The sequence below is a fragment of the Canis lupus genome, chromosome 15 (genome assembly GCF_003254725.2).
Source record: "Canis lupus dingo isolate Sandy chromosome 15, ASM325472v2, whole genome shotgun sequence".
NCBI lineage: Eukaryota > Metazoa > Chordata > Mammalia > Carnivora > Canidae > Canis > Canis lupus.
In genome coordinates, this window is record NC_064257.1 from 3,788,580 (window position 1) to 3,803,120 (window position 14,541).

The following is a 14,541-nucleotide window of genomic DNA, read 5'->3' on the forward strand; positions in this document are numbered from 1 at the left end:
GAGCTCAGGAATGAAAAGAGATCTTGAATGAAAGGGCATGTACCTACATTAAGCCTTGATTAATATTGTGCTTTACTCTCCAGCATTTCCATTTGACGTCTGATTTTCCAAAATTATATATACATGGGAATCCCACTTTGGACTTAAAAATTTCAGAAAAGCTCATGAGCACAGAGCACAGTGAAACAATCTGACATAGGACACGCACCGCAGGGGACTTTGCTAGAAGGACTCCACCTTGTTTCTCCATTGTGACTGATTAGTGAGTAGTTTGTTTGTTTGTTTGTTTGTTTATTTTTTAGTGAGTAGTTTAACAAAATGCTGCTTGGATAAAGATTTGCCCTATAACAAAGAATAAGCAGGATCTTGCTCAAGTGCCAAATCCCTTCCTTCCAATTTTGAGACTACAATGCAATGTTACTTTCTCTTTTGAGGAGACTCTTATATTCAGCTGGTATTTTTTTTTAAGATTTTATTTATTTATTCATGAGACACACACACAGGGAGAGAGAGGCAGAGACACAGGCAGAGGGAGAAGCAGGCTCCATGTGGGTAGCCCGATGTGAGACTTGATTCCGGGTCTCCAGGATCATGCTCTGGGCTGAAGGCAGCGCTAAACCGTGGAGCCACCTGGGGTTGCCCCTCAGCTGGTATTTTTAACTCAAAATGCTGCAAGACTAATAAAGAACAATACAAAAAGGAAATCACAATACCAATTCCACTTAAAGTAGCATTAAAAACAAAAACAAAAAATATAACCCAGGGGTACCTGGCTGGTTCAACTGGTAGAGCATGCAACTCTTGATCTCCAGGTTATTAGTTCAAAACCCACTTTAGGTGTAGAGATTATTAAAATATAAATAAACTTAAAAATATTTTTTTAATTTTCTTTTTTATCTATTTATTCATGAGAGAGAGAGGGGCAGAGACACAGGGAGAGGGAGAAGCAGGCTCCATGCAGGGAGCCCAATGTGGGACTCAATCCCAGGTCTCCAGGATCACGCCCTGGGCCGAAGGCAGGCACTAAACTGCTGAGCCACCCGGGCTGCCCTAAAACTTTTTAAGTTGGCAGCTGCATGTATTAAACAAAACTCACCAAATTTAGGAATTAACTTTACCAGGAGGTAAAAGACTTGTACAATGAAAATTACATAACACAGCTGAAAGAAACTAAAAAAGACCTAAATACACAGAAAGACATCCTATGCTCATAGATTCAAAGATTTATTGTTGCTGTCAATATTACAAGCTACAGATTTAATACAATTCCTATCAAAATCCCAGTATTTTTTGCAAAATAGAAAAACCCATCCTACAATTCATACAGAATCTCAAGGGACCCCGAGGAGCCAAAACAATCCTGAAAAACAAGAACAAAACTGGAAGATTCCCACTTCCTGATTTTAAAACATATTAAGGCTACAGTAATCATAACTGTGTGGAAGCGGCAGAAAGACAGATAATATGGACAGTACTGAGCTGAATCCAGAAATAAACCCTTGCATACATAACCAAATGCCTTCTGAGAAGGGTTTCAAGACCACTCACCAAGGAAAAGAGTCAACAAATGCTGGAAAATCTGGATATCTACATGCAAAAGAATGAAGTCAGACCTTTATTTATGTAACAAGATATACAAAAATTAACTCAAAATGGATCCAGGACCTGAAACTATAAAATTTAAAAGAAAACACAGGGGAAAAGTTTCACAATGCTGGATTTGAAATGATTACTTGGATAGGACATCAAAGGCAAGAAAAACAAATTGGATTTGATGAAATATTTAAAATTTGGTGCATCAAAAGACATCATCGGCAGAGTAAAAAGACAACTTCCAAAATGAAAATATTTGCAAATCATGTATCTGATAATCAATATCCCAAATATAAGAGAACTCCAAAAACTCAGCAACAAAAAAATAACTCAATTAAAAAATGGGCAAAAGACCTGAATATTTATCCAAAGAAGATACAGAAATGACCAATAAGCACATGAAAAGATGCAGCATTGCTAATCACTACAGAAATGCAAAATCAAAACTACAATGAGGGGACTTCTGGGTGGCTCAGTTAAGTATCTGCCTTTGGCTCAGGTCATGATCCCAAGGTCCTGGAGCCATGAGTTGGGCTTCCTGGTCGGTGGGGAGTCTGCTTCTCTTTCTGCTCCCCGCCTACCATGTGCTATCTCTCTCTCAAATAATTAAATAAAAATTTTAAAAACCTACAATGAGATACCACCTCTTATCTACTAGATAGCTACTAACAACAACAACCCCCCCGCCCCCACCCCCTCCCCCCAGAAAATAACAAGTGTTGGCAAAGATATGGAGAGACTAGAACACTTGTGTGCTGTTGGTGGGAATGTAAAAAATGATGCAGCCACTATGGAAAATAGTATGGTAGTTCCTCCAACTATTAAAAATGTAATTACCTTATAATCTAGCAATTCCACTCCTGGGTATATATTAAAACCAACTGAAAACAGGGTCTTAAAGAGATTATCTATACACCCATATTCACAGCAGCATTCTTCACAAAAGCTAAAACATGGAAGCAACTGACATGTTCACCAACGGATAAACAGGTAAACAAAATGTGGTATACACACAATGGAATATTATTCAGACTTCAAAAGGAAAGATAGGGGATCCCTGGGTGGCGCAGCGGTTTAGCGTCTGCCTTTGGCTCAGGGCGTGATCCTGGAGACCCGGGATCGAATCCCACGTCAGGCTCCTGGTGCATGGAGCCTGCTTCTCCCTCTGCCTGTGTCTCTGCCCCTCTCTCTCTCTCTGTGACTATCATAAATAAATAAAAATTAAAAAAAAAAAACGGTACTATTTAAAAAAAAAAAAAAAAAAAAAAAAAAAAAAAAAACAAAAGGAAAGATAGTCTGCAATATGCTACATGGTGACCCCTGAAAATAGTATGCTAAGTGAAATAAACCAGCCACAAAAAGACAAATAGTATGAATACACTTATGTGAAGCAGAATAACCAAAATCCAAGAAAGCAGAATAGTGGTTGACAGGGGCCGTGGGGAAAGGAGGAGTAGTAGGTGGAACTAAAGAGCTTCAGTTTTGCAAGATGAAAAGTGTTCTCCATATGGATGGTGGTAATGGTTGTACAATGTGAATATATTTAGTATCAATGAACTGTATACTTAGAAGGGGTTAAGATGAAAAAAAAAAAGTGGTTAAGATGGTAAACTTTGTGTTATGTGTATTTTACCAAAATAAAAGTTAGGAAAATTCTAAAAGATATCGGAGATCTTAATTCTATTCTCAACACATATTAATTTTTAAGGTTCAAACCTCCCTTCTTCCCTATTTCCCTTTCTTTTATTTTTTTTATTTTTTTTTATTTTTTATTTTTTATTTTTTTTCCTATTTCCCTTTCTTTTAAAAACCATTTCTAGGAGCGCCTGGGTAGGCTCAATTAAGCATCTGCCTTCAGCTCAGGTCATAATTCCTGGGTCCTGGGATCGAGCTCTGAATTGGGCTCCTTGCTCACTGGGGAGCCTGCTTCACCCTCTCCCTGCCGCTCCTCCTGCTTGTGCTGTCAAATAAAATCTTAAAAACAAACAAATGTAGGGGCACCTGGGATTGGGCCCTGCATCGGGCTCCCTGCTCAGTGGTGAGTCTGCTTGTCCCGCCCCTCTGCCCCACCACTTGTGTTCTCTTCCCAAAAAGTAAATATAATCTTAAAACAACAATCCCCCCCCACCATTTCTAAATATGTCAAGAGAAGTACTAATATGCCACATGTAAGATAGCAAATTGAACCAATGGTATTGCTTCTTCAAAATTATCTGAAAATTAATTAAATAAAAACAAAATTAAGCTATCTGAACTTGCTATTTTCTTAGCCTTAATGTTCACAGACCTTACAGTAAACATAACCTCTCTCTCTACTGCCTCTCCCTCCCAGCCCAAGTCTGTATTTTATGGAATATAAACCAGAATGAAAGCAGTAAAGAATATTGCAACTTCTTAAATAACTTAACATGTTTAAAGTACTTTATACATAGTAAATGTCATTAAATGCTGCTTATTATTACCTACATGCTAATTTTTAAGGCATCGGTAAAGCCATTTTTCCAAATTTAAAAAATAGGTTGCAATCTCTTTATAGAGAAGTATGATCCAAGAGAAAAGAGGATAAACAGGATAGAGCAATCCTTTATTTTTAGACACTTTTCACAGAAGTTTTCAGTAAATGAACTTTCCGGGGCAGGGAGGAGAGAACATGAAAACCAGCATCCAGCCATCAGCAGCAGCTATGCTCAGGGCCTGGGATCCTCCTTTCCCAAGTGGTGAGGTGGAGGTGTGTACTTCCCTTCCTTTATTAGCTTATCCCGCTGCCTCCTGATGTCACTCAGACGCTTCATCTGTCAAAGGAGAGAAGTATTTAAACTAGGGAAAATATGTACCAGAAACTGGAGGGCTAGAGAAACAGAACGAAAATTGGTTTCATTTTTAAACTATGGAAGCTTTCCATCCTAGACGGCCTGAGATGAAATCTTCCTTTAAAAAAGTAACTTGAAATCACTTCCCAAGCTCTTAACAAATTCCTAGTACATATAATAATATCTCCTTCAAAAATAGTAACTAGAACGTTCCTGTTATATACAGGATTACAGGTGTTTGCATAAACATGAACAAAACATAGATCAAAAACCTTTTAGAGGCATACCTGTGCACACTTGTCTTTAATAATCTAGTATCTAAAATATTAAAAGATGAGATCATCTCATGGCTGATACATCCTGACCTCTCCATGTAAAGTTGGCACTGCTGCTGGTGACTGATCACTGGGTATGAAGAAGGAAGAAAGAGCTAACATGACGTTCTCTCTCTCTCTCTCTCTCTCTCTCTTTTGTTTTTTAACATGACGTTCTCTTTACCACAGAAACCAAGCCCTGATATGTGCTTGGCTACCTGTCACTACTGGGCCCTGAGCTCTGCTTCTGCCTCTCAGGTAGGACACTGGCTGGTGCCCAACCAACAAAAGCCACACCATACAAGATTGCAGGAAAGCTGTCATTCACCGGGATTCTGCAACACAGAAAAAAAACACACACACCCTCGATCCTAACTGCATTATTCCTCTGTCCCAAAGCCCAATGCCTTCCCATTTTACCGAGAAAAAAAGCTGAATCCTTCCTTACAACAACTTACTACTAGGCCTACCTCTGACTTCATGTCTTTTTTTTCCTTCTGATTCTATCTATGTCTTAATACTTTCTCTCATTCTCTCTGCTTCACTGCAGGGACCTTTGCACTTGCTCCTTCCTCTAACCAGAACATTCTTCCCTCGAATCCACATGGCCCACTTTAAGTCTCTGCTCAAACGTCTCCTTGTTGCTGAGCTCTTCTCCAACAACCCTATTTAAAAGAGCATCCAGGACAGCCCGGGTGGCTCCATGGTTTGGCACTGCCTTCAGCCCAGGGCCTGATCCTGGAGACCCGGGATTGAGTCCCGCATCGGGCTCCCTGCATGGAGCTTGCTTCCCCCTCTGCCTGTGTCTCTGCCTCTCTCTCTGTCTCCCATTAATAAACAAACAAACAAACAAATAAATAAGTAAATCTTAAAAAAAAAAAGAGCATCCATTCAGCTCCTACATGCATGCTTTCTATCTTTATCTTCCCTGCTGCACTTATCAACACAGAACACTTTTTAAAAAAAAGTTGTTATTTTTGACACCCTTTTACCCAAATATAAGCTCTATTAGGGCAGGGTTTTTTTTTTTTTTTTTTTTTGCAGTTTTCTTACTGTATATTCCTTTTTTTTTTTTTTAATTTTTATTTATTTATGATAGTCACACACACAGAGAGAGAGAGAGAGAGAGAGAGGCAGAGACACAGGCAGAGGGAGAAGCAGGCTCCATGCACCGGGAGCCCGACGTGGGATTCGATCCCGGGTCTCCAGGATCGCGCCCTGGGCCAAAGGCAGGCGCCAAACCGCTGCGCCACCCAGGGATCCCCTTACTGTATATTCCTAGCATCTACGATAGCTCCTGACATAAATAGGTGCTTCAATAAACTTTTCTGGTGATTTAGTTTTCACAAAGACATGAAGAGTTAGTATATTTATTTTTTTTTAATTTTTTTTTTATTTATTTATGATAGTCACAGAGAGAGAGAGAGAGAGAGAGAGGCAGAGACACAGGCAGAGGGAGAAGCAGGCTCCATGCACCGGGAGCCCAACGTGGGATTCGATCCTGGGTCTCCAGGATCGCGCCCTGGGCCAAAGGCAGGCGCCAAACCGCTGCGCCACCCAGGGATCCCAAGAGTTAGTATATTTAGTTAAAGATTCCATTAACCTTAAAGAATCAGTCAGGATATAACTTCAGGAGAAAAAAACTCTAGGTGTCCTAAATAATAAATAACGTTAGCCATTTTTAAAAGATCGCATTTTAAAAATTTCATTATAGGTAACATAAAATATTGCATCCTTAAACATTTCTCTATTAAAGAATCTCTCCCCCCACCCCACCCCCAAAATAAAGAATCTCCAACACAGGACTAGTCATGATTGAGCTATCACTAACACATAATGTCAAACCTTTCTCTGAGGTCTAACAAATCACCTCTTAGCATTGTAGACAGAAGCACAGGCTCTGAAGATGGTAGTATGGTCAGGTTCAAGTCCCAGTTCCCCTGCTCACTACAATATGACCTTAGGCAATGGCCTTGATTTTTTTTGTCTTGCTCCAAGTTTTTAATTGCATAGTGGAAAAATTCCAGTAAAGCATCTCCCAGGGTTATTGTGTGAAATAAATCCACTATTACAAGCTATGAACTTAGAACAGTGCTTAATTCTAATTCCCTGATTCACTAGCTTCTTCGCCTAGGCATTAGTATCTGGTCATTCAGGGTGACCCCTAAAACAGTAATGGACCTATTTACAAATTCACAGGCTGAGGAAGTGACCTGAGAGCAACTCTTTAGTATCTCCAGGTAAAGAAATCGAGACAAAAAAAGGAAGTGAGGAAAAAAAAAAAAAAAAAAAAAAAAAAAAGGAAGTGAGTTGCCCAAAGTCACAAAACCAGTGGTGGGAGAACCATCGTCAAAACCCAGCTCTCAGGCAACCCGGGTGGCTCAGCAGTTTAGCGCTGCCTTCAGCCCAGGGTATGATCCTGGAGACCTGGGATGGAGTCCCACGTTAGGCTTCCTGCATGGAGCCTGCTCCTCCCTCTGCCTGTGCCTCTCTCTCTCTCTGTGTCTGTCACAAATGAATAAATAAAATCTTTAAACAAAACAAAACCCAGCTCTCCCAGAGGCACCTGGCTGGCTCAGTTGGTGGAGCGTGTGGCTCTTGATCTCCAGGTTGTGGGTTCAAGCCCCATGTTGGGTGCAGATTATTTTAAAATAAAATCTTAAAAGAACAACAACAAAATCAGCGCTGCTAACTCCCAATCCAATGTTCTTTCCACCTCACCACACTGCCTCCCTTTGGTGTAAATTTTCCATGAAGAGTAGTCTTAATCTGAGCAATGAGTAACTAGGGTCCACAGGAAGAGAAGTTGGGACATACTGTGAACTTAATAGCTGGTAGGTGGCTAACCATGACCCACTCAATGTCCCTCAGTAATACTAATATATCACCCACTTAATGATTGATATTCCTGCATAGATCATATCCCCTAATTCCTTCCAAGTCTGGCTTCACTTTACCCAAATGCCAATAGCAGATGTTAAAAGATAAGGAATTAAAAATTTTTGATACAAATAACTGTGATAAATTTAACTAAAATCTAATTTTTTATTTTTTTTATTTATGATAGTTACAGAGAGAGAGAGAGAGAGAGAGAGAGAGAGAGAGGCAGAGACACAGGCAGAGGGAGAAGCAGGCTCCATCCACCGGGAGCCCGGTGTGGCATTCGATCCCGGGTCTCCAGGATCGCGCCCTGGGCCAAAGGCAGGCGCCAAACAGCTGCGCCACCCAGGGATCCCAAATTTAACTAAAATCTAAATTGCCTTCTTGAACTCCAAGGAGTTGGAAGGAATAAAAACATTTCTAGGGTCACTTGGGTGGCCCAGGTGATTAGGCATCTGCCTTTGGCTCAGGTCAGGATCCCCGGATCCTGAGATCAAACTCCATACCGGGCACCCTGCTCAGTGGGGAGCTTGCTTATCCTACTCCCTGTGCCCCCTTGCTTGTGCTTTCTCTCTCTCACTCTCTCTATCTCAAATCAATAAATAAAATCTTAAGAAAAAAAGAAAACACTTCTATTTGTTATATCTGGAGCAGAGAAATAGGCAGAATAACAGCCCATACCCAAAGATTTCTTCTCTAAGGGAGAATAGAGCCCTATATGTTATGTAACTCATTCAACTCTTAAAGAGGTAGATATTATGCTATTAATATCCTTTTTCCCCTGCCTCTTTCGTCAGGCTCACCTAAAGCAATCTCATTAACACCTCTATCTTCCCCAGAGTAGAAATTAACCCAGATTGTTATATCAAGTTCAGTGTAAAAGTATGCAGGGTTTTAATCTCTTCTCAAATGAGGGTTCAATGAATTTGAAACACTTTCACTCAGAAATGTTCGAAGACAAACATCCAAAGCTGGTTGGTAACTTCTGCTTTTAGCCTACTACAAAAACGGGAATGCACACACATGCAATTCCTACTCCGGTGGCTGTAGCAGGGTACAACGCCAAGGAAAATCGGTCAGAAGATGAGGAGGAACACTGAGGAATAAGAGACCCTCCTCAGATCCGAAGGCACTTAACTTCCTTGACATGCTACCTATGTAGAGAAAGTGTTTCACTACCAACCTTTGGCCAATTCGCACTGAGCAAGCCATTGCCAATGACCAACTAAAAACACTTAAAAGCAGCCCCAGTGAAGCAAGGAAATAATTCAGCTCCCGTATCCATCACTCCTCACCGTTTTCTGCCGAAGCAGACATTCTACGAAATCATCAAATTCTATCTTGCACTCTTTCTCTGCACGAGTAGCACCGATTCCATGCGCACATTCTATCCATTCTTTTTCAAAAGCATGGCATCGACTTGGAATCTTGTGAGGCTGTTCAGCACTTTGGATTGTCATCCAATGATCTAAGTTTAGGCCCAGCCTTTTCTGCACATCAAAGAAAGGCATGGCTGAAATGGAAGATAGAAAAAGAAATAAAAAAAAAAAAAAAAAAAAAAAAAAAAAAAAAAAAAAAAAAGAAAAAGAAATAATGCCATAAAAGTGCAACCAAATGAGAAAATTCCTAAGAAAAATGGGATAGTTAATTAAAAGTATCCCTCTAGAAAGACAGTTTATGCTATCTCCCAATATATTCTCATTAATTTTTTTCATTTCACGGGTGCCTCCAGTTTATGGTAGATGAACAACATTCGTGTTTTTAGCACCCCCCCCCAAAATTGTCTCTGTATTGATAAGGTCATTTTTTTATAAGGTCATCTTAATAAAAAGTCAGCGTTTATGTTTTGACTCAGTAATTCCAATTCTTTTTTTTTTTTTTTTTGTAATTCCAATTCTTTGACACAGATCTGAAGAAGTAACTGAAAAGGAAAAAAAAAAAAGCACAAAAACATTTCTTTACACTTCTCTATCCATATGAACTCAGATGACACCTCTGCGATGTCATCCTAAATCTCGTGTCCGTCCTGTGTTCACACAGCATCTCAACTTCCCACAGGAGTACTCTGCATGCCTCTGTAATGGTTTATTAACCTGAATGTCTCCCTTATTGAACAATGAGTGCTGCGAGGGTAGGGACCAGGTAGGGGCTCAGTAATTGTTGGGGAGGGGGGAGGGAGAACCCCCCAAAAAAGAATCTCAAACAACTTAAGTGTGCAAAAATAGGGATACGGATAGTTAACTCCGGTACCTGCCTAGGAGAATACGTTAGACGTTAGGAAAAACAGATAATACAGATGTACACTTTAAGATTTTATTTATTTATTCATAGAGAGAGAGAGAGAGAGAGGCAGAGACACAGGCAGAGGGAGAAGCAGGCATCATACAGAGAGCCTGAGGTGGGACTCGATCCAGGGTCTCCAGGATCACGCCCTGGGCTGCAGGCGGCGCTAAACCGCTGTGCCACCGGGGCTGCCCCAGATGTACACTTTAATATTAAATGAGAAAAAGGGTCTCCAGTGTCAAAGAAAAATTGCAAAAGAAGACCGGAAAGCACAAAAAAAGGTCAATAAAGTCATGTACGAGTGGGCAGATTTACACGTGAACTTAATTTTTATATTTTCTACAGATTCCTTCGTTTACTGAATAATAACAGGCACTGGAATGGTGTGTGTGTGTGTGTAGGGGGAGGGGAAGCAGCAGCTTCAACGTTAAGCACTAGAAATGGAGACAGACACACAAGGAACTGGGGACCCAACGGACAAGAGGACTAGAGGGTAAGAGCTCGGGCAGCCCCCGGTGGCTCAGCGGTTTAGCGCCGCCTGCAGCCCAGGGTGTGATCCTGGAGACCCTGGATCGAGTCCCACATCGGGCTCCTTGCATGGAGCCTGTCTCTGCCTCTCTCTCTGTGTATCTCTAATGAATAAATAAAGAAAATCTTAAAAAAAAAAAAAAAAGGGTAAGAGCTCGAAAGGATAAGCACCAACTCGGCGCAGGAGGCTTAAAAATGCCTTTTAAAGACGGGCTGGAAAAAATAAAAAATAAATAAAATAAGAAAACTAACTAAATAAATAAAGACAGACAGACAGACGGACGGACGGGCTGAGCCTGCCAAGGGAAGGTCGGTGGGCAGCGAGCTCCAGCCGGAGGTCCTGGGTTCGGGGGCGGGGGTGGGGGCACCGAGCACCTAGACGTAGCCGCGGAGCAGAGTGCATGCCGGGATCAAGACCCGGAGAAGCCGGAAGCGGGCGGGGCCGCAACCACTCCGGGCCTCGGAAGCCAGGATGAGGTGGGTGAACCTCAGATTAAGAAACAGAAGGCCAAAAAAGAAAAAGAAAGAAAGAAAAAAGAAACAGAAGGCCGAAGCATGAGTCCGGCAGAAGGAGCCGAGGGAGGCGCGCGCTCCAGGCTTCAGTGACGCAGGGGCCCGGGGGCGCAGGAACCCTGCTCAGAGCTCGGGCCTGGAAGAACGGACGCCCGGGGAAGGTAGAAGAAACTCGTTAAAGGAATCTCAGAGGGGAGCTCCGCAGGCTAAGCCGCCCGCGGACACACGCAGCCCCGACCTACCGTCGCGCCGCGGTGCCCTTGTCGCCTCGCCGGCCGCCGCTCCCGGAGGCTCTATGAGCGGCGCCGAGGCCTGCCGCAAAGGACGCCCAACAGCGCGACGCTTGCAGCGCGACAGCGAAGCCCGCCGTCGCGCCCGGAAACCATAGAAACCAAGCCCTTCGGTCTGCGCCTGCGCGGCTGAGCTGGAACCGATTCGCGATGAGCTGACGGTTGCGTTGGGGGCCTCGGTGGGTTTCCTGCTGCTTCTTTGCCTTGTGCCCCTCGCTGTCACGGCGGCTCGGCTTGGTGAGGGGCTTGGCTCAGGCCATGGAGAGAAAAAGTGGTGCCTTCACCACCTCCGCGTCGGCCCGTGGGGGTCCTGGGCCGTGGACCTCCGCTGGGGGCGTGACACTCGGGCTGCGCCACCTCCGTGCGACCTGACAAAGCGTCTTAACCGCAGTGGGCCTCGGTTCTCCCGTCGTAGGTACCTACAGCGTCGCATTACTTTGGGGGTTAAATGACTTAAGTGTGAAACCCCGAGGAGGTTCCTGGCACGTGGAAAGCTCTCCAAGGCAATCAGTTCTCTGCATATCTCAGCTTCTAGGGTTTTTTGTTGTTGTTGTTGTTGTTTTAAGATTTTATTTTTTCATGAGAACACACAGAGAGAGTCAGGCTCCCTGCAGGGAGCCCGACGTGGGATTGGATCCCAGGTCTCCAGGGTCATGCCCTGGGCCGAAGGCGGTTGGAGCCACCCGGGCTGCCCTCAGCTTCTAGGATTTGCAGATTCGAAAGAGTCATCAGGACATCCAGGGGGCTCCCCTTGGCTACAGCAGGGCCTCGGAAGTGGCGTATGCGGTATACACTGGATGTGAGGGAACAAAGTACTCAAATACTTGTATTTTTAGTCTAATCTTTTTAAACTTATATTAAAAAAATTTTTTTTTATTAAGTAAAAATTCTGCACCCAACATGGAACTCGAACTCAAGACCTGGAGATCAAGAGTCGCAATGCTCCCCTGACTGAGGCAGCCAGGTGTCCCTTTAATGTCTATTTTTTGGTGTAAATGTTTACAAAGTACATTAACATTACTGCAGTTGTACCTATAAGTAACTTACAGAAAATAATACTTAACTTGGGGTTTGGACTGAAAGTTTATTGTCCTTTAAAAGATGTGTTCTAGGGATCCCTGGGTGGCGCAGCGGTTTGGCGCCTGCCTTTGGCCCAGGGCGCGATCCTGGAGACGCGGGATCGAATCCCACGTCGGGCTCCCGGTGCATGGAGCCTGCTTCTCCCTCTGCCTATGTCTCTGCCTCTCTCTCTCTCTCTCTCTCTCTGTGTGACTATCATAAATAAATAAATTAATTAAAAAAATAAAAATAAAAAAATAAAAGATGTGTTCTATGAGCAGCCCTGGTGGCTCAGCGGTTTAGCGCCGCCTTCAGCCCAGGGCGTGATCCTGGAGACCTGGGATCGAGTCCCACGTCGGGCTCCCTGCATGGAGCCTGCTCCCTCTTCCTGTGTCTGTGTCATAAATAAATAAAATCTTTATTTTAAAAAAAAATTTTTTTTATTTTTTTATGATAGTCACAGAGAGAGAGAGAGAGAGAGGCAGAGACATAGGCAGAGGGAGAAGCAGGCTCCAATGCACCGGGAGCCCGACGTGGGATTCGATCCCAGGTCTACCAGGATCACGCCCTGGGCCAAAGGCAGGCGCTAAACCGCTGCGCCACCCAGGGATCCCAAATAAAATCTTTAAATAAAAAAAAAAGATGTGTTCTCTGGGGCGCCTGGGTGGCATTGGGCTTCCTATTCCGTGGGGGGCCTGCTTCTCCCTCTGCCTCCTGCCCTGCTTGTTGTTGCTCCCTGGCGCTCTCTCTGTCAAATAAATCTTTAAAGAAAACAAAATAATGGGGCGTGGGGGGGGGGGGAAGGTGTGCTGTCAGAAACGTTTAGAGAAGTCAGGCCTTCCAAGCCTCATTGTCCAAAATCCTCTGCTTAATCCTCCACTCAAAAGTTTGCTGTTTCATTGTATTCTTGGAAAAGTCCTGCCAGCCAGTCTCTGATTTTCCCCCCTTTCCCCTGGAGTGACATGGTTTCCACCCCATCAACATTTATATGGTCAAATTCTTGCTCTGCTTCAGGACTTTTGCGTAATTTTTTCCCCAGAACAGGTGAACTGCCTCCAAGCCCTAGGATCACCCACCCTGGAGAGAATTCCTAAGATCCCACAACTTAACTGGTTTCTTTTAAACATTCTAATTCTCCCGCTGTTCCCTGCAGCCCGTCAGAAACCTCCCAACTGAGATCAGAGTTTCAATTCAGATAGAATTTCCTAAACACCTAATGCATGTCAAACAGAATACTGGAAGATTATGGAATTAGTAATTAATGGCCCTTGCCTGTAAAATAGGGGTAGCAAGATAATGATTGCCAACCTTTTCCACATCTTACATTTTCTTGTTTAAATTGGTAATATCATCTTCCCAGTCATTCAGGCAGGAATGTTGTATTTTGCCTTTTCATCTTTCATCCAATCTTTTTTTTTAAGATTTAATTTATTCATGAGAGACACAGAGAGAGAGGCAGAGACACAGGGAGAGGGAGAAGCAGGCTCCATGCAGGGAGCCCGACGTGGGACTCAATCTCAGGACTCCAGGATCAGGCCCTGGACTGAAGGCGACACTAAACCAATGAGCCACCCAGGCTGCCCATCATCCAATCTTTTTTATTTTTTTTAATATTTTATTTATTTATTCATGAGAGACACAGAGAGAGACAGAGAGGCAGAGTGAGAAGCAGGCTCCATGCAGGGAGCCTGACGTGGGACTCGGTCCCAGGTCTCCAGGATCAGGCCCTGGGCTAAAGGCAGCACTAAACCGCTAAGCCACCGGGCTGCCCCTCCAATCTTTTAATTACTGGCCAAGTTCTCTCAAATATCCCTTTAACAGGTTTCTAATTTATTTATTTTTTCTTTCTGCCTCCGCAGCTCCTCACTTCAACCTGTTTTTCACTGAGTAATGTTTCTAAAATACTGATTTAATTGTATCACTCCTCAGGTACCAGGCAGGATAGATCAGTACAAAGATGGGTGACTCAAATGTCTCCAAGGCCAAACAGTTCACTATGAGGAAATAAAAACAAGCACCATAATAAATAGCAATTGGTATTTGGCCTCAGTTTGACTGATGGAAGGAGTGGTGTGGTATGTGACAAAGTACAGGGGGTATGCCCTGTCTGAAGGTGGCAGCAGCTATTCAGCTCCATCCTACAGCTATGGAGATCAGGGCCCCCAAATCGTCAAATCTTCCAAGCTCTTCAAGAGAAGCCAGAAATCTTTTGTTATTGTTTAAATGTGAAACCTACCACTTTTAAAAAGCAGGGTAACTAATTTTTTTTTA

General features: G+C 43.2%; 1 protein-coding gene across 2 annotated transcripts; it reads right to left on the reverse strand.

The window, feature by feature from the left end:
* Positions 1 to 455: 455 nt before the first annotated feature.
* On the reverse strand, positions 456 to 12,527 carry NDUFS5 (NADH:ubiquinone oxidoreductase subunit S5). 2 transcript variants are annotated; one of them, XM_049093948.1, is made up of 3 exons: positions 11,164 to 11,298; positions 8,893 to 9,110; positions 456 to 677 (listed from the first exon to the last, which is right to left on the reverse strand). In XM_049093948.1, exons 2-3 carry the CDS (start codon positions 9,106 to 9,108, stop codon positions 657 to 659), a joined length of 237 nt encoding a protein of 78 aa, XP_048949905.1. In that variant the 5' UTR covers positions 9,109 to 9,110; positions 11,164 to 11,298; the 3' UTR covers positions 456 to 656. The 2 variants fall into 2 exon arrangements, with proteins under 2 accessions (XP_048949905.1, XP_025275624.1); XM_025419839.3 differs by lacking the exon at positions 456 to 677 and adding an exon at positions 4,157 to 4,385 and having other exon boundaries at positions 11,164 to 12,527.
* Positions 12,528 to 14,541: the final 2,014 nt, after the last annotated feature.